General features: G+C 36.9%; 2 protein-coding genes across 12 annotated transcripts in view; one reads left to right on the top strand and one right to left on the bottom strand.

Moving 5' to 3' along the window:
- LOC100872815 (E3 ubiquitin-protein ligase Rnf220) overlaps positions 1–3,371 on the top strand; it is a 128,332-nt gene extending 124,961 nt beyond the window's left edge. For all 3 annotated transcript variants that reach the window (XM_086904041.1, XM_086904039.1, XM_086904040.1), the window contains 2 exons: positions 92–166; positions 436–3,371. In XM_086904041.1, coding sequence (XP_086760167.1) covers positions 92–166; positions 436–507 — 147 coding nt within the window. In that variant the 3' untranslated portion in view covers positions 508–3,371. The remainder of the gene's footprint in view (positions 1–91; positions 167–435) is intronic.
- Positions 3,372–7,452: 4,081 nt separating this feature from the next.
- The window catches only part of cher (filamin A protein cher), a 36,757-nt gene continuing 18,440 nt past the window's right edge, over positions 7,453–25,769 (bottom strand). For 4 of the 9 annotated variants that reach the window (XM_086903570.1, XM_086903572.1, XM_012487925.3 and 1 more), the window contains 9 exons: positions 25,045–25,183; positions 20,052–20,244; positions 15,098–15,238; positions 14,706–15,008; positions 12,499–13,554; positions 10,198–10,391; positions 8,799–9,240; positions 8,409–8,612; positions 7,453–8,304 (listed from right to left, as the gene is read on the bottom strand). In XM_086903570.1, coding sequence (XP_086759696.1) covers positions 8,120–8,304; positions 8,409–8,612; positions 8,799–9,240; positions 10,198–10,391; positions 12,499–13,554; positions 14,706–15,008; positions 15,098–15,238; positions 20,052–20,244; positions 25,045–25,183 — 2,857 coding nt within the window. In that variant the 3' untranslated portion in view covers positions 7,453–8,119. Of the gene's footprint in view, positions 8,305–8,408; positions 8,613–8,798; positions 9,241–10,197; positions 10,392–12,498; positions 13,555–14,705; positions 15,009–15,097; positions 15,239–15,442; positions 15,675–16,260; positions 16,423–16,735; positions 16,923–20,051; positions 20,245–20,326; positions 20,380–21,883; positions 21,988–24,200; positions 24,374–25,044; positions 25,184–25,769 lie in introns of those variants that run through there. The other 5 variants (XM_086903576.1, XM_086903575.1, XM_086903577.1 and 2 more) reach the window with 5 other exon arrangements.

The raw sequence follows: 25,769 nt of genomic DNA, 5'->3' as shown, positions 1-25,769 counted from the left end.
CCATCGAAACTTATTGATACTCCGTGGTAAGAATAATCGTACGCTGTACTACTTGTCGATTGAGGATAGTGTGCGTGATTCGTTTGTGCAGGAGCAATATAAGAAACCGGTGACTTCTGTCTGCTGCTGGCACGTGCATTGCGAGCAATGTTGGTTACACACGTTGGTAAGTGTGAACGAGTTACATATTCCTTCTAAAAATCTAGATCTTCTCTCGTTTTCTTATCTTTAATCCAAAGGGAAATCTCGAATTTAATATGCGAAAGAATTGTCAAACAATTGTGTTAAAAATATATTTATCGAGAATCTCTAGAATCGATCGATATTTAAACGATTTATACGTATATAGTATCCTTTGGGCCACGTTTCTTCTTTGAAAATGTATCATCAATTGAATGGAGAAATATTGAGAAGTGTTCTCGATTCACGTTTCAGGGTGCGAAAAAGCTGTGTCCACAGTGCAACATGATAACGTCGCCTTCGGATTTGCGACGTATCTACATGTGAAGGGAGTTGCCAACAAACAGGAAGCCGTTGGTTCCCGTGTTGTTCGTAGGGAAAAATCGATCGTGAAAAAAAAAATTTGGGGGCAGGGGTGGGAGGGGGGAAGTGAAGAAAAGAAAAGGAAAGAAAGGGAAAAAAGAGATAATGTTTCAAAATGTTTCACACAATCGTGTAAATATCTGTATATATTTATGCGTCACGTTAAATTAAACTCCTTTTAGATTTACCACGTACGGATACGCACTGTAGCGTTAGTTTAATTAAGCCGTGAAAGGCGCGCGTGAATGATGTCTCGATCGAACCGAGTCAAGCAATGTCGATCATGCTTTTATATCATTCGTCACGCAGACCAATTTTCATTGTGCTATAATATATATATATATATATATATAAAATACTTTCACGTTCCCAATAAGTTATTGCGTAACGTTAGCCAAAAGATTGTACGTTATTTTGTGAAGTAATTATAATCTCGAATCTGAACGGTCGAACATAACATGATTTCAAAAGACATTCGTGTTACAAATAATCGAATAATTTCGACGCGAATTAATTATTTCTTCACGTTCTTTTTCTTTTTTTTTTTGCTTCGCTTCTTTCTTTATTTAGCATACCAAGGTGAGATTCTTCAAAGAGATTCTTTAAGTTTCGTTAAAGAAATATATTTTCAACAATTTTGAAAGAATCGTTTAACGATAATTTTTATCGAAAAAGGAAAAAATTATGGAAAATAAAATTGGAATTTTTTAAAAAAAATTCTACGAAATGGTAGGAAGAATATCTTCACTCTGGTATGCTAAAGTTTAATAGTATTCTTATCATACGTTTGGATAAGCCAAACCGGTGCGGTAAATCCGATTGATTATTATCATCCATCGATAAAAATGTTCGACGATAGTATCGAGCATCGTTGTCGGATCTGATTCGAATCGAAGACTATATTCGCGCGTACCTGAAATTCTAGGTGTTATATTTCGAATGGCTAACGTCTACTTTAAAAGTCACATCACTCCTTTTCGCCGGATCTAATCACCGTTTTTCTCAATCTTTCTCTTTCGAGCAAACAAATGTATCTGTGTCTACGATTCATCGAGTTCAATTTACAAAGGACGAATATATTATGTATGTGTAAAATATAATCGACAACTTTGTTAAAAAACGCAACTATTCCCAGAGTAGGATGATTCACTGTGAACAATGAAATGGTCAATTTGAAAATAGTGGGGAGGGGGGGGGGGAAGAAATTATCGTATCCGACTCTTCCGTAATTTGTTACATTGTTGATGATATTTTTAATTTGAACTCAGGAAGAAGGAGAGCGTCCATGTTTGTTTTTTCCAACGATAAATATTACGTGGTATTTACGTAATATTTGCAATTCACACAGTGTAAAAAAAAAAAAAAAAAAAAAAAAAAAAAACAGACAATATTAATTTCCATTGTCTTTTTAATTTTATACACGGAAACGTATATTTATTCTACTTTGCCAGTAATAAAAAACAATTTATCGTCAACGATACTTGTTTAAAAATAGATCTCACGTTATTTATAAAATATTTCCGATCATTTCAACAGGGTTGATACGATATTAATTTTGCTCAAATATGAAATTTCTCTAATATATTTAACCGGTTCCAATCAATAGGAGGAATATTCGTGAAAAAAAAAAAAAAAAAAAAAATATTAATTCGTTGTACAGATTAAGATGCACATTGAATTTGAAAGCAATATATACGAGGTGGAATATGTGTTTTTGAGATGTATTTTTTTTTTCTTTTTTTTTTTTTTTTTGTTACAAAATGCGTATTATTTACGAGTTACAATGAAATCATCAAACGATACACCGGTATAATCCAATCGACCAAAGTTACGACACGAAGTTTGGATAAATTAATTAATAGTTATTAAAACGAATAACACGGATTCTTGTTTTTTTTTTTATACATATATAATATATAATAAACGGATGAAACACGTTCTTATTTTAATGAGAAAAATTCATCGAGAAAAGGTACGAAGAGGGAGAAATAAAAAGGAAGAAGGATCGACCGCATAGGATCGAAATCTCGAAACTTTTCGCCATTTTTTTTTCTCGAAAGTCAGAATAATTTGCACAAACGATTCCTCTTTCGCGCATCGATCATCAAACCACGTGCGAAATATTGTTCTCGAGTAAGTGATTAAAGTTTCTTTGGATTCACATTTTTTCGAATTATCAAGAGTGGAGAAATTAATTGGATGCCTTTTTTTTAAAACAAAGTTAAACCATTTCGTTTTTCCTCTCTCTAAATAAATTGATCGTTCACTTCCATCTCGAGTTAATAAATGGTGAAGCATCTAATCTACGTAAACAGTGTGACCAGGCAGGGACGATTCTCCTTACGTTATTCCTCTTGCCACAATTGAGTCACGAATGTTTCTGAATCCGTAAATGAATGCCACCAAATAATTGCGACCAACGATTGTAAAGGCAACGAATTAATTTCTACACCTGACGAAAAATGTACGATGACAATACGTTGAACGATATATCCTTGTTTTAACATTAACATTAAACGAATCGATCGAGGTGATCGATCGAGTTTGATTTATCCGTCGCTTACGAATACCAACGAATGTTTCTCAAAGCGCGAAACGATCGAATCACACGCACACCCAATGCTCTCCATCTCCCTCTATCCTTCCATCTTTCCCCTCTTTCTCTTTCTCTCTCGATCAAGATTTTAGATTCGCTGCGTGTCTCCTCGTGCACGTCGAGAAAGTTCTTGTAAATACACTTGAAATCGAGTTAAAACCAGCAGGAGAAATCGGCTCCCCGTTGCGAGCGTTGTTCTGTAATCGAAATAAAACGATCATGGAATGTAGAACCATTACGCAGTTAATTTCCTTCGACCTCTGGATGCTTGATTGCGTCGCACGCAGGCGCAATGTTGAAACCGTTTTTTAGATCCTCAGATCTGCGAGGAGGAAGATTTACGAAGAACGGAAGCTCCGAAACGAGGTACGTATCGTCAATTTTGCTTATTTCGCTTTCACGGATAAATGTTAATGTTCATCGACTGAAATATTAGATCGTGAAAATCCGAGGAGATGGAAATTTGATTTGATTCGATTCGAATCGATTCGAACTTTTCTTTCCATCCATTCTGAAATACAGAAATTACTTAGGATTCTTGTTATTTCTTTCTTTCTTTTTTTTTTTTTCTTTCCAATAATATTCGCATATTTTGAATCGTTTATATTAATTTTATTCCACGATATTTGTAAATACATAGTTATACTATTCTAATGATGCAGTAAACTGCTCAAACTCGTATCAAATTACATATGTATTAAGTTACATATGAAATTACAGTACACCTTGTAATACTACGTATTATCGTGTCTAATGAAAACTGAGTGCATATATAGATAGATATAGATACAGAAGATAAATATTTCTATTTATTATAAATTTTTGAAATAGTTTGTAATTAATAATACAATTTCAAGGGGGGGGGGAGGAACTTTTTCTCCCTTTTAAGCGCAATCTGTGCAAATATAACCTAATAATAATAATAATAATAATAATAATAATAATTCACATTCGTTTCGAGGTATATAAGAGTAAATATTTCTCGATTCGACATCGAATATTGTCTGTAAACATGTTCGCTGAAATGTTCGAGGAAATCGGATACGATCCCAACGATTATATCCTAAAAGTGCCCTTAGAGAACGGCCCGACGGAAAAAAAGGTTTTCCTTTAATTTCCTTATTCAGGCATCGAAAATAAAGCGGCGACACAAGGTCGAGTTGACTCGACGAGGGACGGGGGGGAATTCCAACTGCAAAATGGCTGTACCCCGTTAGAAGAAGGTCGTTCGATGTAGGTGGAGGAGTAGGTGGAACGGAAGGTGGGGCCGTGCGGTTTGCAGGTGCGCTTTCGCGAAAGGATCGCGTATGGATCGACTCTTTTCGCCGTGGTTACAAAGAGCGGCGTCGATCGAGAGAGGAGGCGGTGAGGAGAGGAGAGGAGAGAGGTGGCCTTTTCGAGAAAAGGAAAGACGCGCGAAGAGGGAGGGGGAAAAAAAGAGAGAAACTGGAGCTGGAAGAGACGAGGTAAGCGTTGGGGAGGAATAAAGGTGGAAAAGCGAGTGGAAATACGGGGAAGAGGGTAAAAATGGGGAGGAGCGGGAGGGGAGAAGGTTGGAAAAAAGTCGAGGAAAGCGAGAGAAGCGTGGTAAGAGGTGGGATTGTAGGTGGAGGCGGAACTGAAGGCTCCGCCTATGCTTTCCATCCTCCACCTGCCTGCCACCAGTTGACCTCCTCTACTTACGCGCCAATTCACGTGCCACTCCACCTTTCCACCGCACTTCACCACCTCCGGCCACTCGTAATTTCGTTCGCCTTTCTTCTCGTGGTCGGCCTCGTTTACTAAACTTCCTCTTCCAGTACCCGGCGAGGCTTCGATATCGATAACGATAAGGCCTTACCAGCCCTTCTTCCCCAACCCTTCCTCGCTCCATGTTTTCGCGTCACTCGCTCTGTGTCACTCTCGTCCACAGACAGTCGAATAATTAATTGAACGCGTTAAGTGTCGCGGCTCAATCGCCGTTTTTAAACGAAATTTAAGCGTTTGTCGTGTTGATCGTTCTATCGCGAACGAATGGGTAAAAATGGGTGGATTATTTTACGGGAAATTTTACGAGATATCGAAGGGTTCAAAGGGTTTGAAGCGAGCTTTACTACTATTAAATTAACGAATTATATCGTACGTTTGGAGATGTAATTGTTTCGAAAAAAAATTAATGTAAAATATTGTTCAAGAAGCGTTAGGTTTACTGTCAATTTTCTTTTATTTATCATTATCATATTCCAATAGATAGTAAAATTTTAAACTCGCTGCGGCATGTTTCCTCCGCATTAAATTTGCGAAAACTTTTTATATTAACTTTTTATAAATAATCTACCGACCGTAGGAAGAAGAATCGTTCCATTCCACGCCATAATAGATATTCTAAGTAAAATACCATTGAATAAATAATTCCTTCGCTTGTCTCGATATTTACTAACTTCGAGCTTAAATAACGCGCGCGCACAAAATATCGATCCTCGACACGTGCCTTTTAATCTCCGCAATTAAGCGAAAATTAAACCAATTTTAAGTAGCGAATATCGACGAATAACTTTCCGACAAAAGATAGGAAAGAAAACAGAATACGTTTATGTTATAAAATCGAACGACAGAACATCCAAATACAGTTGGAGGACGAGCGTTAGAAGCGTTGGAAGAGAGAGAAAGAGAGAGAGAGAGAGAGAAAGAGAAAAAAAAGAGAAAGACGGCGAAGGAGGGAAAATAAAAGGAGGAGAGGCTGGTTGGCGTCTGGCGAGCGTGTGGCGAAGGGTGGTGTGGCGTCGGAGGCGTCGGCTCCACCACGAGGGAAGGGCGTGTTTCTGGGAGGAAAAGCGAAACGGGTGGCCGTACGACGGCGCAAGTCAAGCACCTGTTTTCGACGCCTGCGAACTCGAGCGTAAGGGACCGTATGAAACCGGTTGCGACCGCCTACCATCCTATCGAAACGGACAGAATCCGCACCTCTGAAGACCTCTACCACCTATCCACCTACCCGTTTTACCCACCTACGACCTCCGACAACCTCGCCGTCGGAGAACGTATCCCGGCCGAAGGGGGAGAAAGACATTCGACCGGCTTTTTTCCTCTTTTCCACCCCCCCCCCCTCTTTCCCTCGGCTCAAGCGTGACACACCGTCTCGTTTCACCATCTCTTTCTTCCTTCTATCTTAACTCGGTGGGACAGATAGCGATCGTCTCTTTTTTCCCAGCGAAAACGGCATCCTTCGATTCGCTGCTCCACCTTTTTATCTGCCCCTATTTCCGCTCTTATCCGTGTCAACCAGTCGACGTCTCATTCCCAGTGGCTACTCCACTGTTTTATCGTTGAAACAATTTTATAATTGTCACGCGCTCGTGCCTCGAGTGTGTAAATTAACGTATCTATCTCTCTCTCTCTCTCTCTCTCTCTTTCTCTCTTTGTGTATCTTTTACGCATTTTGGAAATATAAAAGGAAGGGGGAGAGTGGATCTTTTTAATTATTAGTGTCTTCCAGTTTGTGATATTATTGTTTGCTCCCTAATTAAATTTATGCTCGCTACAAAGAGTCGTAACAAGACTTTCGAACGACAATTTCATTTATTTATCATCGTAACGTCATTGTAAGGCTGTGTCGTTACATAATTTCAACAAGTCAAAAATTGTCCGGATCGTTCATTTTATACGAATTTACTTTGTACGAATAATTTTGAGATCGATTAAAAATTGGCGTGTGCCAGAAAATGAAAATTGTTTTTATTTTTTTTTTATTTTTTCCTTTGAGGTGTAAATAATAACGATGATACTTGTACAATGTAAAATGCAATCGGTTGGCTATCGTCTTGCGCGATAAAAATTGTCTGTATCTTTATTAATACAAGTTGTACAAGTGTACGACGCGTCTAACGATGACAAGCTGCGAATCGTGTTCCTCCTCGATGCAAATTTATTCAATGAGAATCAGCTAAATCGTTCGAGCGTTATGTTCGTTTCACGCCCACCAATAACGTTGACAATGTTCTCGTGTCGACATTAAAACGACCGCACACCTTCCCCTAAAATTATTTTGCATCTTTATCCATCGTTTATCGATATTTATTGAAATTTCTTTCAGATTCATAAAAAATCATCTAAAGTGATTTAAAATGATGTTAAAACTACTTACCTTTCAACGATAAATTTTACTTCAATTAAAAAGAAATGTGTTAAATTTGTTAAATTATTGAGAATCAGAAGGTACACGTTTACTGTAAAATTGCTCTATAGAATTCTATAAATTGAACAGATTATATATCGTAGAATGAAGAATAAAATAAAAAATCGATATAGTTGGAATGTAAAATAAAGACGAGTCGTTTAATAAACGTATTATTTATTTCATTCTTGTATAATTTATAATCATTGATTGAATAACATTGGATAAATCTTTCTTTATCCGATATAATTACATTAAAATAATATAACACAGTGGAGAGATTGTCTGATGGATCATCTATAGAACGCATTCTAATGGAAGAAGTAGATATCTTATTCTAAAAGTATAAGGCACAATCAATGTTTTTTTTTTTTTTTATTTATTTTTTTCTTTTATTTCTCAATGTTTTCGTCGTCCGTATCACTTTCGGTTCTTTTTTTTTTTATTATTATCACTTATTTATATATATATATTTCAGACGCATCATACCTGTATTACTTCAGGACGAGAGAAAAGCTACATATGTACACGTAACATTGTAGCGTGAGAAAACTATCAAAAAAAAAAGAAAGAGAGACAGAGAGAAAAAAATATGTAAAACACATTTTCCTATTTCAAACATTATCATTCCTAGATCAACATTTTATCATTCTATTCATTATCGTTCAAGATAGATAAATACTTCAATTCTAAAAATGGAACAATCGATACAAGAGAGAGTTTGGCCATGATATAAAGCAAAATTATCGTAGAGTTTCGTTGGAATCATAACAATTTCATCATAACAATTTGTTTCCTCGATCGATCGAAAGGCACGCGCCTATCGTCTATACTTCGACTTTGTACGGTGATCCAGGGATATGCTCGTCACCCCATTTTACAATAACGATGTATTCTCCCCTTTCACGAACCAAATAGTTCACGTTGTAATTGTTGCGGCCCGTGTGCTTCATGGACACCTCGTCGCATGGTCCTTTAGGCCCGTACACTCCAACGTACAGAATGTTATTGCCTGTAACGAATTTACATGCGTAAATTTTTCAAACTTGTGAAATATTAATAAAAATATTAATAAAATTGCATTTAGATATAAAACAAAAAAAATTAACGAATTACCAGCGTCGCTAGCGTTCACAGTGAAGACATTCTGTTTGCCCAAGTATGCCTTCTTCAGGCCCATTCCTTTGCTCGTCACTTTGCTAGCATCCGATTTGAACAGTGGTAAAACTGGTCCTACTTGTTTCGCTTTCGAAATCTTTTGAACGGTTTCGACCACGATCGAACTTGTTTCTTGAGCACCCCTTTCCGCTAGATCCGCACCTACGATACAATTGTTCTCAATTTTATTAGAATTGCACGTGTAAGCATCGCATATAACAATAATAATCTTTACATCTTTATACATTCGTATACTTTCATCGAATAAATTAGTTTGCATTTATTCTCGCAAAAAAAAAAAATCTGTACTTTGTTCGAGATAAATAACGTATTAAAATTTACACTGACCGGTGCAAGGAACCTTGAACGGTGACCCGACAATGTGGTATCCATCGTATTTGATGCTTATGTAATAATCGCCAGGCACCAAGGGCGTGTACCTAACTTTGTAACCCTCCTCGACTTCCGTGCAGTCCATCGCTACTTTGCTAGGTCCGTCCACGGTTACGCACAGCGCACCACTCCCGGCGTTGCAGGTGTCGATGATAAAGTCTGTCTTTTGCCCGGTTTTTATCTCTTTCAAACCGTTTCCGTATGCGTGTAACGCGGCCGGATCCGCTTCCACTTTCCCGACCTTGATGCGGAATGGACTGCCCTGCATGTGCACGCCGTTGAATTTTACGTGGATATTGTGAATCCCATTTTCTCTCGGCATAAATCGGACCGAGTAAGTGTCCGAGTCGATCCCTTGAATGAAGCAATCGTCCTCGATACCGCTTGGAGACACTATCTATGTAGAAAAATATATAATCCAATTTAGTAAATATGCGCGAAAAGTCAATCTAGGGGTCACTAGGAATCGCTACAATTCCCCATACATTTTTTTCTAGAATTTAATATTCTAGATACACGCGAAATATTCAAGGTTACGATAAGATTAAAAATATTTTGAGCCATGTGTAGCGAAATTAAATAGAAAGTTCGAAAATATATAAGTCCAATGTTGTAAATATACGCGAAAAGTCAATCTAGGGGTCACTAGGAATAGCTACAATTCCCCATAGATTTTTTCTTTAGAATCTAGTATTTCAGATACACGCGGTAATATTCAAGGTTGTGATAATATTAAAAATATTTTGAGTTATGATTATCGAGTAGTGAAATTAAATAGAAAATTCGTTTTAAAAAAATGTATTCTTTTTCAAACTAATTAAGAGCGACGACGAGTTATTTAATCGTATGAATGAAACACGTAGGAGCGAGACGCGAGTGGCTGTACGCGCATGCGGCGAAAACCTACGCAATATGATGTTGACTACGTTGTTTCACAAGAGGAAGTTATTTAGAGCGCACGATTTTCACAAGGACATTGTCGCCTAAAATGTTTGTGCAGATTTCCAAGAAAAACGAAGGTTGTTTGAAGATTTTAGTTATTTGGCTAAAATTTTACTCGATATTTCGTGTTTACGTTTCGCGTTTCGATCCGAAACTATCAAAAGTTCCATATTAAAGTAAATAAATTCGTAGTGTATTTAATTTCGATCAAACGTGACCACACATATATATATATATATAAAATACAATATTTCAATAATAAATTATATTAAGCGCAAACACAAGCGCGTGTAAGGATAAATAAATTCCTAATATCGTTGCTCTATTATTATAAAAATAATAATATTATTAATCCCAATATTTATAAACGATGGAACGTTGTATATTCTCGTTTCGTAAAAATGATCGATACCTTCGCGTCGAGTTCACCCTTGGCACCATTTTTGCGAACAAGGAAAGTGGCTGGCTTGTCCGGTTGCACGCCGGATTCCGGAAATTGCGCCACTTCGAGCTTATGAGCGTCGCCCATCGCCGGTGACACGTAAACCTTGTGCGGGGAATCGGGTATATGTTGATCGTTGAACTTTATTCCCACCCTGTATTCGCCTGAAAATTTAAGAGTACAAGTTATTCCAGTATTTATATTGCATTTGATATCTTTTTCATATCATTTCTTCCATCTTTTTTTTTTTTTTTATTTAACGTGTAAACCGATCATTCCACCGAATATCCTCCCCTCCTCCCCCTCATATACAATAGACTGACCATCGTCCTCGGAATTATCGCGCTCATTTCCAGAAACGAGTATTCGCGTGGTGGCGGTAAAGGTGTCCATCTTTTATATATCCACTGATTAATACGAATAAAAGGAAAATTGGAGAGAATATTTATATGTATTTATTGTGCTGTTTGTTATTCGTATATAGAAAAAATTTTTTGAGTTTGCGATTACTTGTACAGTGATTAGAAAAGTGAGGTGGAAGGAGGGAGGGAGGAAATGAGAGAGACGCGACGAGAGAAAAATTGAGAAGAGAGAGGAAGCGATAAGAAGAGGTAGGTAGGAAGGAGGAGAACGGGGGAGCAAGAAACGCGAAGAAAGAGGATAAAACGAGGAAAGTGGATAGAACTGAGGCGCAGCTAAATCCGCGAACCACTATTTTCCTCAGCCTGAATCTAACTTCTGATCTCGATTCGTCCACGCTTTCTCTCTTTCGGTATCTCCTCTCTTCCTCTCTTCCTCCGTCTCTTTCCCTCATTTGATGCACACCACCCAAATATAACGGCCCACGGCTAATTCACGTCCAGCCTTAGCCGCTAAAATATGAATCCACCTTAGACGCAAATATAGACCAGAAGGTATTTCTGGATCGGCCAAGAACAGCCGATGAGAAGACTGGTGAGAGGCCCTTGTCCACCGTTCCTTCGGAACGGCTGGTATGCTCCATTTTTATCCGCGTTCATTCATTCCGTTAATATACACGTAATTCAAAAATTTTCCAAATTGCTCGTAAATTTCTTCTTTTTGGACTTTTTTTTTTTTTTTTATGACGCAAAGAGAGAAATGAAAAGGAGATCGGATTTTGATGAAAAAAAAAAAAAAAAGGTGTAATCGAAGAAAAGAAAATTAATATTCCACGAGGCCTTGATACGTGTATACGTGGCATAAATCGATTGATTTTATCTATTTGTTTTTTTTTTTTTTTTAAGTGGAGTAAATTTCTTTAGTTGTTTTCTCGTATTCTTTGATAATATATAAAGCGATTAAAAAAAAAAGATCTACGAGAATTTGTAAATTTACGGTAAATTTTTCTTCTTTATTTTTTTTCCTCTTGGCTCTCGTACTCGTTATGTACGATACGTAGTGAAACGCCACGAGAGGGTGATACAACATTAACTGCAATGATTTTAACTAAGCTTCTAATGACACGTAAACAAGAGTTTACAAACGTCGCAACAATTTAATTAACATCGATGTTTGCATGATTCACTTGAAAGTGATTTAGTGGTCCAAATGGGCAATATAACTTTCAAGGTGACTAACCGACTAAAATATGAATTATCGACGTTGGCAAACATCCATGACTTAAATGACAGTTAAACGGTAGACTGTTTTACGAACACTTATGTTGCAATTAGCGAACTATGAATCTCATTATCTATTACTTGGTAACAACAAACTGCTCGATTCCCGTGACAATATTTCTGGGGATATTGTTCCTGCGCCATTCAATTAGTTCTTCGTTGCTCGCGCATCGATATAACTGATTTAGAAAAAAATGAAAAATAACGTAACGTTTCAAAAAGCGTAAGCATACTCGAATTTCTTTAAATCGAACAAGTAAATTTTGACTCAAGATCGTTATTTATAAATAACGATCTCGTTCTTTCTCGCTTAATTACATTTAAAAATTCGCTTTAACGAGCTAAAGTAAATATAGAATTTTATTTTTAAGAGCAAACCGTAAACATTGAAGTTGAGAATAAAACGATTTCAATAAGTCGTTTCTCAACAAGTTAACTGTAACAATCGGAACAATGAGAAGATTGTACGAAGAGCGTACCACAGCATTTTAAATAAACCCATCGCTTTTAAACTTTACTCGAAATTTCAATTGATTAATTTTGATCGTGGAAATATTTTTTTTCACATTTCTTGAAAGGAAGGATAGGGAGAAAAAAGAAGGAGGCCAGAAAGCGAAAGAGAGCCACTCACCGGGCTCGGAAACGACGTAGCTAACGTAACAGCTGCCGTCCTTCCGATCCTTGAAGTCGATCTGGGCTTTGCTGGGTCCCTCGACGGACACGGCCAGAGTACCAGCTCCGGCCTCCCTCGTCCATATATTGAACTCGCACGGTTCGCCCTGCTCGCCCCTTTCCAGGCCAGGGCCGCCAGCGTGCACCCTGTGCGCTCCTCCGTCCCTCAACGGGCCGACGGTGAACTGGAACGGCGATCCGGGTATGTGCATCTCCTTGTATCTGACCGAGACGGTGTGCACCCCGAGCTCCTTGGGCACGAACGCGACCGCGTACAGCCCGTCCTCCACCTCCTTGATCTCCGCGTCCTCGGTCACGCCCCCCGGCGAGGTGACCGTCGCGGCCAGGTCGAACGACGTGATGCCCGGCATCTTGAACGTCAGCTTGCACTGGCTGCCCACCTCCGTGATCGGCACAGCCTCCCTCTGCCTTTGGATCTTCTCCCTCTGACGGTTGCTACCCTCCCCGGTCACCTTCACCGTGAACGGGGACCCCTCCACGTGGTGGTCCGCGAATTTCAGATTGATGATGTAGTAGCCGGGCTCGGTGGGTTTGTACGAGATGTTCAGGGTGCCGTCCTCGTTGTCCTTGCACTGGATCTCCGCTTTGCTCGGCCCCTCGACCGACAACGAGAGGCCGCCGAAACCCGCGTTCCTCGTGTCGATCGAGAAGAAGTTCTCCACGTGGGTTTTCCCCTCGACCAGGCCGCCGCCCGACACCTTCACCTTCTTCGCGTCCCCGACCTCGCGATCCTTCACGTCGATCTTGAACGGCGAGTTCTGGATGTGCTTGCCCAGCTTCTTCACGGCGACCGTGTGGGAGCCGGCCTCGCGGGGGGTGAACGAGACGCACATGTTCCCGTTCGGCATCATCTTGAGGAAGCAGGGCTCCTCGAGCCCGCTCGGGGCCGTGATCGAAGCGTTCAACGATCTTATGTCCGAGTCCGTCACTTTGCCCGGTAACTGCACCTCGCTCGACGAACCCACCGAGATTTGGTTTCTCTTACGGCCCTCGCCTGGAAAACGTCACATAACGTGGATACATCTTTTTTTTTTTCTTTTATTGCGAATAATTTCGTTTCTCTTTATTCATTTATTCGTCTAGAAAATTTTACTAAAGTATTTCTTTGCTTCGAGTTACATACAGTATTGCTGCACAGTAAAGAGTTCGATATTTATTTATATGGGATAGGTGTTCTTGTTCATCGTTCGCTTGTCGACTGCAAAGAAAAGAGATTTTGCGATACGATGTGATTATTTTTTTCTTTTATTGGAAATTTCTCTTTCGATCTCCTCGCCTAGGAAATGTTATTAAACTATTTTTTTGATCCAAGTATTGCCCGAAGTAAAGGGTTCGATATTTATTCATGTGGGATGCAAAGAAAAGAGATTTTGCGATACAATGTGTTAATTTTTTTCTTTCATTGGAAATTTGATTTCTCTTTCGATCTCCTAGGAAATATTACTAAACTATTTTTTTGGTCCAAGTATAGTATTGCCCGCAGTAAAGGGTTCGATATTTATTCATGTGGGATGCAAAGAAAAGAGATTTCGATACAATGTGATTATTTTTTCCTTTTATTGGAAATTTCCTTTCATCTCTCGCCTAGCAAATGTTATTAAATTTGGTCCATATTGCCCGCAGAAGGTTCGATATTTATTCATGTGGGATGCAAAGAAATTTCGCGAAATTTGATTTTTTTCTTTTAGGAATTTGATTCTCTTTCAGTCTAGAAGAGATTACTAGATCGTTTCCAAGAGAAAATGAATAACTTAACGAACGATACTGTACTCTTTGTGATGATGCTTAAGCCGACTTTGGAGATTCTTTTTTATTGGAAATTTAATTTCTTTTCATCCTAGAAAAGATCATCAAAAGATCGTGAGACAGATATTTTGTGATACAATCTGATTATTTTTTTTTGGAATTTGATTTGCCTAGAAAAGATTACTAGATCGTTCCTTTGTTCCAAGAGAGAATGAATAATTTAACGAGCGATACTACTCTTTGCGATACTTGAATCGACTTTTGAAATTGTTTTTATTGGAAATTTGATTTCTTTTCATCCTAGAATAGGTATCCTCGCGAGATAGATATTTCGTGAGTATTTCTTCCTTTCATCCGAAAATTTTTTAAACGATCTAAAAGAAGAACACGATCGCTTACCTGTGATTTTAGCAACGTAAGGGCTGCCCCGAATGTGTTTGTCGCCGAATTTCACGCCGATTTTGTATTCCCCCGGGGCGGTTGGTAGATAGGAGACCGAGATCGTCCCATCCTTGTTGTCGTGGCAGGAGATCTCAGCCTTGCTGGGTCCTTCCACCGACAACGAAAGGCCACCGGCTCCAGCGTCTTTCGTGGATATGTTAAAGTTTCCTGGCTCGCCGCAAACGCCGTATATTAAACCTGGCCCGTACGCGGTCACGTATCCGCTCGCCAACGAGTCCACGTGGAATTTGAACGGCGAACCTAATAGTAAAAAAATATTATAAGAAACAAACGACAATCCAGATTATATTAAAAGTGGTTGAAACGACGAAATCGATATTCGCACGAACCTTGAACATGTTCGCCATTGAATTTCACGGAAAGTTCATGCTGCCCTTCTTCCCTGGGATCGTATCTAATGGACACTGTGCCATCGTGATTGTCCTCGATCACCGGCTTGTCCATGTTCCCGCTCGGCATTTTTACCTCGGCTAGAAAATACAGGGGAAAAACGCGAGACAATATTTAAATAGTTCGTATTTAGATATTTTCAGAATTTCAGATTATTTGGCTTTGCGTTACGTTAACGAGGATGACGAGGACAGAGATGAATAAACTCCACGAAACTTCGCGAGATTAGAAGAGGGTCATCAAGCTGATATAAGGAAGTATGGATAAGGAAATGATTTCGAAACCTTTTTTCGTTTGCACGTAGAAAAGGCTCTGGAATATTAACGGAGAGAAATCGAGCCCCGGCGGCGTCCCTTCGTTTTCCGGATCAATCCTGGCGTAACAGATCGGTCCACGTTCAGCGTAATCGTATTGACTGCATATAACGCTCTTCAATCCGTATCTGTAGAAGGTCGACACCTCCTGCCACGTGGTTTCGACCTCCTCTTCCTCCCAAACCATATTTTGCTCCACTCACTGATACGAATAACATTATACGATCGCTGACGATACGACGACAATTCGAATCGACTGTCGAACGCGAATATAATTTCGGATGGGTGAATAATTAGATCGCGGACGTTTTATTGGATCAATCTGTGTGAAAGATTGAATGTGAATGTGTGTGACATGTAAAAAAAAAAAAAAAAAATGGTGTGATTTGATTAGATTTGAAGAAAAAATTTTGAATCTCTATATATAAACGTCCGCGATCTTGATGATCTCTCGACGAGATTTTTAAGACACATCACGTTTCCCACAACGAAAGGGATAAAATTAGTAAAGATTGACTCGAATTTTTCATTCTTTTATTGAAATTCATCCCTCCGGATGAATTTTTAAGGATATTAGTTTAATAATTGTTATTTTTTTTTAGGGTGTGAAATAATATATTTTAGAGAACAGTATCGAAGAAAGAAATGTTTGTTAATTAACTACACTGTTTTGTCCGATTAATAATTAGTTTGCAATATATCAGAAAAGTTTTATCGATTAAACAAATGGCTGAAAATTATATCTCCAGTATCGTTGATCGTATAATGATATAAAGAAACATGCATACGAAATCGATTAAAATCCACTTTATCCACGTTTCTCTTTTCTCTTTATTTTTACATTCCTTGTCCATTTCCACTTTTCAATTTAAAGCGTTAAAAATTACACCCAAGAAAAAAAAAAACACGAACGCACCCTCGGCTATCGTGTCAAATATACCGAGATTAGAAAATTCGCATCCTAAACACTTTCGTTAAAAGAAAAGAGGAACGACTCTCGTGTTTGAAAAATACATAAAATAAAAAAGAAAAAAAAAAGAAGAAGAAGAAGAAGAAAATGAATCAAGAACACTGATACAATCCCCCGAAACGTATCGATCAAATTCCTCGAAGAAAGATGGAAACGAAACTCTATCTCGGGGATAAACGTGTGCGAAAGGAGAGCAAAAGCGTCGTTTTTTTCTTTCTTTTTTTTTTTAACGGCGATAAAGATAATGAAGATACAAGTCACGTAGTCTAAATCGTGGCAGGAGAAAGACCGACCGGTTACACGGGTTACACCGGAAAAAGAAAATCCCTCTTCGATTTCGTCTCTTCCTCAAGAAATTCCTCGATATTTAATCTCTCGGGTGGAATTTCGAACGCGAGAAAACTGTTTTATATATATATATATATATTATCCCGATATCGGCTCCAGCTGTGAATCGACACGCCAAGTTTAATCGACTTCTCGAGGGCACATCTCTGGCGCGACTGACGATGAAGCCGGGCATCGCTACCGAGTAAACGATGCCAGAGCCCCGGGGAGACCTTCTTTTTTTCCAGAACAACCTACCAACGGACTTTGTATCGCACGGTGGTCGCCTCGTGTCTAATAAATCTCTTCTATCTCCGTCATACGCACGTGTACGGATCGAATTTTGGGTAATCGTGTCGCGCGATTGTGCGAACGAGGAGGACAGGTGACCAGATTCGTGCACGGAATTCGCGAGAGTATAGAACGAATGTTAACATTGTTATCCATTTTTTTCCATTTTTTTCTAATTTTCTAATCAAAGAAGACAAAGAATTTTTTCGCGGCGGAATCGCGTATCTTCGATGGATCTGGATAAGTTTACGAGAAAAATTTATATTTTGGTAAGTAGATAAAAATTCGAATCTGTATACGAATTCGTTCAATAGGGAAAAAATTTTCGTAGATCGTTTTCGTTTCGAAAAAAAAATAATTATTGGTGTATCATCAACGATGCGACTTAGATAATTAGATAATTGCGTGGAACATGTCAACACTTGGTTGGTTATTTTTACGGAGAATAATTTTTATAACTTTTATAACTTTTTCGGATCGGCAATGTACAATGTAAATGGTTTGTAACATGAGAAATGTGATTGGCTTTTGGCAATATGAACGTTAATAAATTCAAACTTAATGAGACGTAGAGAATCTGGGAATAAATCCGTATTTTTAGATTGGACCGACGTTTACACGTTTCTAATCCTATAAATCCGTATCGTTGTGTTAAAGCCGTACCCCATCGCGCTTTCACCGTACATTCAAATTAAAGATATATTACGCGAAATCTTCAAGTCGATCCCAAGTCAGCGTTCACTCGATACAAATTCGAAGAATTTTGGAAAAAAAACCATGAAATCCTCGAGCCTCGAGATATTCGTTCCAAACTCGTTCCTTCCTTTCGTTATCTAATTATCCTTATCGCCATTGCCAAGCCAAAAGTTAAATCAAAATCGGCTACGAGGGGTTAACGTTATTATATTCGTCGTAGAGTTCAACAGGTTGCTCGTATTTCCCTCCTTACAACATATACATATATATATATACCGTCATTATTTTGATAGATGAACGCATACACTTGGTTATCCGATACACTACTTACGTCGGTTCACCACAATTTAAACACGCGTGTTAGACACGCCTGTTGACCGTATTTTAATATTTCGAAACGGCTCGATCGAATTTAATTTAACGCCGTAATATAATAAGATGGCCGTAATAACGGAAGGAAAGAATCGGAATGAATACTCAAGATAGATAAGGGGGGGGGCAGGTATTTGGCGCATCCTAGACACTGGCCGCCGTTTTCTCTCCTCGCGCAGGAAGTGATCCCGAGATATATATATATATGTCGTGTATAATTCGTTTAAACGCGTGCCAAGGGTAACACGAGTAACACGAGAAATCGGGGCTCTTGATTAATTGGAAACAACCATGTGATACGATGAATTTACGCGACCGTCGTTTTATTCATTGCGCGTCTAAATTGGTTAAAAACGTCCCGCTAAGATATCGATGAATGCGCCCACCAAGAGAATTAATTGGCGGATTTAATACGCTCCCGATTAACAATGTCAACACCTCGATCTAGCATATGTACTCGTGCAACTATGTTGCACGAGAACCATTTTATTATACCGCCACCATATTTTACCTCCCTCCCCTCCCCCGATGGTGGGTGCCTCGATGATCCAATTAAATTTCCAACGGATTAATTATCTTAAAGTCGAAAGAAGAATTTGACATAGGAATAATTAAATTCGATATTCGTACGTATGTTGTGATGCATTTATATTTAACTTTTCCCCGACATTATTTTTATCGGCTTCGTTTCACTCGAAAAGGCGAGTCTCGTTCGAGAAAAACGAGATCGAAATGTGACTTGATGTTAAAATAATTAAATTCGAAACGCATTTTTTTTTTTTTTTTTTTTTTTTACTTTTTTACAAGTTCTCTCGACGTTGTTCCTATTCTAATCCTCGATTTATTCGTTTCGTGTTACCGTATCGTGTTACTCGACGAGAACCGGTATGTTATTTCGATAATCGCGAGGCGAGTACAATTAGGGGAAGATGGGAGATAATGGAGAGAAAACGAATCTCCGAAGATTTTCATCGTTCTAGTTAGTAATTTTGAAACTCGGGCTTCGATTTTTGGGCCAGTGACGAATCCGCACATCCGGAGCCACTTAATCATCCAGTATTAATATCACCGCCTCGCTTCCGACACAGCCGACGACATACCTTTCTCACTCTCTCTCTTCCTCGTTTTCATTTTTCCTCTCTCGATCTCTTTTCCCCTCGATATATATATATATATTTCTATCCGTCCATCTTCCCATCCAACTATACTACTTTCGTGAAAAAGCACGCGAATATAGAGACGTAGAACGAATAGTGGTAGGATTGAAGTTAAGCGTAAAATATGAGAGTGTAGTGCCACGAGGCAAGATGAATAATGCTAACGCTTGTACTTTATCATTTTGTTAACACAGAGTGTCGAAGAAGGATATTACAAATCCGTGGACAAATTATAAAAAGCGTGTATATAAATATATGTAACATTTTTAATTTAATTTTATGTATTATGTAAAAATGAATTATAATCGATCCACGAATCGAGTAACAAAAGTCGATTTGTCGTTTTAATCAGAATTCTATCTGGTGTTATCGTTTTTTAATAAATTCATTTACAAATATTATTTCCAATACGAAATTTTTTTTTTTTTTTATAAGTAAATTTTATTTAATCGTTTCGTCTCGTTTCGCCTCGTACCGTCTCTCGTCACACCAGCTTTCCTTTTCGCGAATAACGTGAAAAATAATTTGAAAAACATAATAATAATGTGGAAACCTGGTGTCGGAATTCGCTATACGTTGCCAAGAATCCTAAATTATTTACTATCAAACTCGTACAAATCCCACGATTATTTAAAGACGCTTATTGTTTCGAAAAATTGGATAAAAATTATCCTTGAACATTTTCCAATGATGGCATAACATAACAATGGAGAAACAATAGAGATCTGTTGGAAGAATTCTCTCTCGTTTATACATCAACACTTACACGTTACGGTTCCCTCTAGCAACGGCAAAAGGATATTGTTCAACCGGACTACGTCGAAATTCTTCTTCGACACGGTCGAACTTTCTTGGATGGTGGAAGAGTGTTGCTCTACTATGCGTTGCTCCTGCTTCTGTCTAGTCCTCTTCGCTCTCTGAGTTTTGTGCGTGCTATGCTCTCGATATTCCTCTGAGGCCTGGAACATTGTTTCAAAAACAAATTATAATATCCGCGTCGCTTATAGCTCGTCCGAAGGCGAGGTCAGTCGAGCGATTTACCTGAAATATACATCTATACTTTTCCCTCCTGTTTGCGCATCTCTTTGGTTTATTTTCCACTTAGACAGAGATTTTTCACAAAATTAAATCAATTGGCTCGATGCTGAACAAGAACAAATTCGAACGATTTGAAATTTTTATGATTGTGGAATATAACTCGAAAGTCTCTCGAAAGTCTCGAGAAGCTTTGAGAATTGAGTTGTATAGAAATATAAGGTAAAAATCTTTCTCACTCTGAGTGGAATAGTCAGAAAACGTCTTTCGATCTTTTTCAAATTCTAAATTCCCTTTTTTAACTCTGTCAACTCTCTGACAACTTCAGAGGGAGAATAACGATAGGATTCGAATAACGTGCAATATTTTCTTTTTATACGAGATAAGAGAATTTGAAAAGAATAACGAATTATGAATTAAATAGGGGAAGAGATCGTTCTTTGCGAAGATGTATGGAGATGGATAATTTACATACAAAATAAATAAGCGTTAAAAATTATAATCCTCAAAAAGCACTTTGCAACCCCCTCTTGTGTCTCGTCCATTTGCGTGCTTGCTTTTTCGAAGAAATTGAATATGAATGTTGGTTAATATGATTGAGACACACGTTGACATAAAATTACGGAGGAATTTCTGAAATTAAGCGATAATACGTGTTACAGTTCATTACGATAGAATCTATGTATTTTGAGACTGGTAGCAAGCCAAAGTAGAGACTGGGTGTAAAGAATTTATTATGTAATCAAGATTATTGCAAAATATATATCACGTGAAAAATTCGTTACAAGATCTCTTGTAAACACACCTGCTAAATCGCTTTTCCACCTGTTTTGTCGTTGAACGCCATATATTTCTTTCATTTAATGTATATAATATCTCATTGATCGGTAAAAAGCAACCAAAATTTCTCAAAGGATATTTCGTTAATCGATAATATCGTTCCTTCGCTGTATGCGAAAATAAAATATAATATTTCATCGATTCATAAAAAAGTTTAAAATTAAATAAAAATAAATTGAAATAGATTACATATTCTTCCTTTTGATCCTTATCGTTCTTTCATCGTCATTATTTTCTCGACTCAAGATTCAAGATATCAAGATTGACACAATTATTAAAAAAATAAATGTAACGAGTTAAAGTAAATAGTTAATTTTTCAAATTATTTTGAATCAAATAAGAAAAAATAAAAAGCGAAATTTCAAATTCTAAGAGTTTTCACGATACTCGTAAGTAGCACTGAATTCACAAGCAGATCTGAACACATTCGAAATGTCACATTATCTAAAATATATGTACATACGTGTACGTTAAACGACAGTATTAAAAATACCATTCGAACAAAAAGGAAACAGATAATTTCAAATAATTTTCTTATTATCTTATTTCGATCTCAATTAAGTTTTAAAAGATATTGAAATCAGGACACCCGACACTACGCTTGTTGTTAAGTCGACCGTGTTAATTTTTATTATTAATATTCCGTACTAAATTTCCCTTTTTCCTCTCCTTTTCCCTTATATATTATTCACAGTGAGGATCATCTGGATGATAGGTTCGTACCTTGATATGCGCGTTAAAGAGGTAATATAGTACAGCAGGAACCAGTCTGGACGGTGGTCGTCACGGAACTCGTGCTAACTGACGGTAATTTCGGGCACAATGCTGTGTATTCGATGTTACCATAATAGCCGGCTAGCCCCCACTCAACCACGTTATAAAAAGATAATAGATATTAATTGCATAATACTACTAAGATAATACACCATAATCGAGAAAATTTTTCCAATATTCTTCTTCGTTCCATTTCGTTCAACATCCCAATTTCAAATTTCGCTTCTCTTCAACGGTATCGATCTTTACGATCTTTGTTATCATAAATAACTAAAATCCAAAAATTTGAATCGTTGGTATATATTTGGTCTCAATTTCGCGTCGCTAGAAGGAGATATTAAATTGATTTAAGATAAGCTAAGTTTCGGAAGAAAATTTTACTTATCGATCGGTAAAGTGATGACAATATAGTTTCAGAAATGTTGCTTAATTCCAATAATAAAGTTAAGTGAGACGATAGCTGGAACGATTTCTCGAAGAATTTGTTGTCGTTGTAATTGAATTATTTGAAGATTCATTTTATTATTTTCGAAATAATATTACACGGCATTGCCTAATACAAATAGGAAAAAAGTATATACGAGAGACGTTATTCAAGTTGGAATAATATCAAGAGTACCAGTGTGGAATTTCGTGAATTTCTCTCCTCGAAGTGATTACAATTAGTCTCCTTGAAATTTACAGAAATTTGCCATTAATACGAAGAGAAATTTTTCTCGTGTTCGAAGCTAATAACTTAGAAAGCAGGCCGACAAATAGAGACGTTTAATCTTAAACCATCACTTGTATTAATTCGATATTCCTCCACCTATTCCAAACGTTTCTGTTTATAAATTTGGGAAAGCTTGACTTGTACTCAAAATAGTTTAAGACACCGCCATCGTACCAGATGCGTATTGAATTTCAAACTAGAGATTCGCTAAGAGATTCACATAAAATTCTTCCGTAGCTTATGCTTCTCTGTAGAAATATCATAATCTTGCATTAAATTATTATTACGATTCGATTAATCGTAATTTCCTGTTGCTCGTCCTCAGTCATTCTGAGAATACTTTATTTATACGTATACCCGATATACACTATTCCTCCATTTTTATCCTTATTTCGATCAATAGATAGATTGAATCAATGAAACATTGAATAAAAATAAATTAATTTGTGTCGAGTATTTGTTTTTAATTTATTAAGTTTGAAAAATTTATGTTTTTCAAGAAGAAATAAGAATGCAAGTACATTATATTTTATATCTGGTTTGAGGAAATTTTACACCTCAAGGAAAAGAATTAAGATAGTGCAATAAAATCATTTGAAAAATTTTATATTTACGTTCTCTTAAAAGATTTTTTCTTAATTTTTTTCATTGAAAAACTTTTGTCCCTTTTTTTTTTATATCTTACGACTGATTTTTACGATGATTTTCTGTGACAATGTTTAAAAAATTATATAAAAAATAAAATAATTAATAAGCTTTCATGAATTATATCCGATTTTTCATAAAATTTATTTTTTTGGCACATTCTTTCGCCGCAACGATTTAAATACAAAAACATATAAATGTCATCAATATAAATGTTTGGACGTTTGTCAGAACGTGCTGCTAAGGCAAATTCGTTAATTATCTCGAAATACGTATAAAAAAATGAAAGACCAATTGTTTTCGTTTCAAACTACGTAATATATCAATGCCCTCTCGTAAAAGTATTTCGATCATTTTGCTTTTATTGTCCAATTATATCGAGCTACATTCCTGAATGTATTTTAATAATATATATATAAATAAATATATAAATTTATAAAAAAAATAGTGAGAAAAAAATAAAGAGAGAAAAGAAGAGTTACAAACGATCGTAAGATACGTTTTTTGGAACGTATTTGAGGCATACAGCACAAGTGGTAGAGTGGTATCGTCGTACCAATGCAGAAGTGCACTACTTCGAATGGAGGCCAGATTTAGATTAGTTTACAAATAAAATTTGTATAAATCCAGTCCAGTTTCTCGTGAAGAATACTTCGACTTCTCGAAAGATTTTAAATACGAGTGCAAGTCGTCGTCCAATATTTTTAAAAAAAAATCATCAAAACAACGTCTAATATAAATTTATATAACTGCAACGATCATCATAATTGAAGTTGTATATATATATATATATATATACTTCATCATATCGAATAGATTGTTCGAAGTGATTGTTTTAAAATATTAAATCAGTTCGACTCGATAAATACTCGATCGAACTTTTTTTTCTACGTGTCAATTTATACTTACTTAAATTTTCCTCATTAAACCTGATAATACTTGAAACTGTTCGCGCGATGTTCTGTTGCAAAACAGGCAGCGCTTAAATAAAGCACTTGGACGGAACGTAAGAAACTTCACATGGGACGAAAGATACGAGTAATGTCAAAATGACAGACACTATTCCAATGAACCGTCGAAGTGAACTGTTTCACTGGAGACTAAACTAAAGGCGACAATATATCCTGCAGTATATCTTGTCTCTATAGTTAGATACCTGCCGCCCCACCCTTCACCAAGAAACGATATAGCTGTTTTATATAAAAAAAAAAAAAAAAAAAAAAAAAAAAAAAAAATTAATCATAGACAAACGTGACGAACAAGCTTCACTTTTTTTTTTTTCTTCCTTTCTCTCAATCAATTGCAACTGTAATTTCTGCGTATGAATACGGAAAAAAATAAATGTACAATCTTTACAATCGAACCTTTTAAAAAAGTTAAGATAACAATAATGATAATGATAATAATTTTTACATTTAAGAATTTTATTCCCGAGATATATACCACGCACTTATCGTTCCATCGTATTTGTATATTTTCCAATATATTTTCCAATCGTTTTAAACTTCACCACTTTCACCGTTCAGATTCAACCGAAGAAACGATAAAATTAAATTACATCGGTTACGAAGTAAATTTCAAAACATTCTAAAGATAAAACGCACAAACATAATCCATGTTCTATTCGGACCACGCGAGATGAAATCGCGAGATAGTTTTTAAATCCGTTCGATTTTCGTGAAACAATGAAAATGAATCTGTAGACTTTGACGAAATTGATGAATATGAAATAAATAAGGAAATGGCGACTTACTGTGAACGTATAAAATCCTTCCGGTACCGGTTGACCACCAAATTTAATACTGAGAGTGTAGTCACCAGCATCCGCCACGGTGTAATAAATGTTCACCGTGCCATCCCCGTTGTCCTCGATGTCGATATCCACTACCTCGCTAGAAGACGAGAGTGATCGCTATGTTGATAAATTGATAGTAAAAATTGATGACAAGATTAATTCTGCCCTATTCTGGCATCTCTGTTTCTTCCAAATGTTGAAACAATTTAATTTGAAATAACATTTAACAAATTTCTTCTTTATTCCCTTCCATACGTTTCTTCTTCTCACGCTATTTTCTTGAAACATTTCACTGAAATATCTTGGGCCTTCTCTTATTTTAAAAATTTCACCGTGACCTCGATATTTATTTTTGAAACGTAAATTTATCGATGTTGAGTCTTTTGATACGATTTCTTAACTATGCCTCTGGACCCGTTGGTATGTAAGCTATATTTATAGAAATCGCAGAACGTTCCATCTGACGCCTCATAAAACGACAATAATAAAATAACATCTTTCATGGATTTTGTTTTATATTGCACTATTACTATTTTAAATCTCTGTGCATAGCAAATATATGTATCTTTTTATAATACGATTTAAAATACGAAATAAGATTTCATAGTATTTTCTTAAAATGTTTGTACAATCAATCATCATATTTTGCAACACCATGAAAACAAGTTAAATCCAAATATTTA

Source organism: Apis florea, unplaced genomic scaffold (genome assembly GCF_048593485.1).
Source record: "Apis florea isolate Af1SG1 unplaced genomic scaffold, ASM4859348v1 contig_2293_pilon, whole genome shotgun sequence".
NCBI lineage: Eukaryota > Metazoa > Arthropoda > Insecta > Hymenoptera > Apidae > Apis > Apis florea.
Note: the sequence above shows the minus strand (reverse complement) of the source record. Positions and strands in the feature narration are given on the sequence as shown.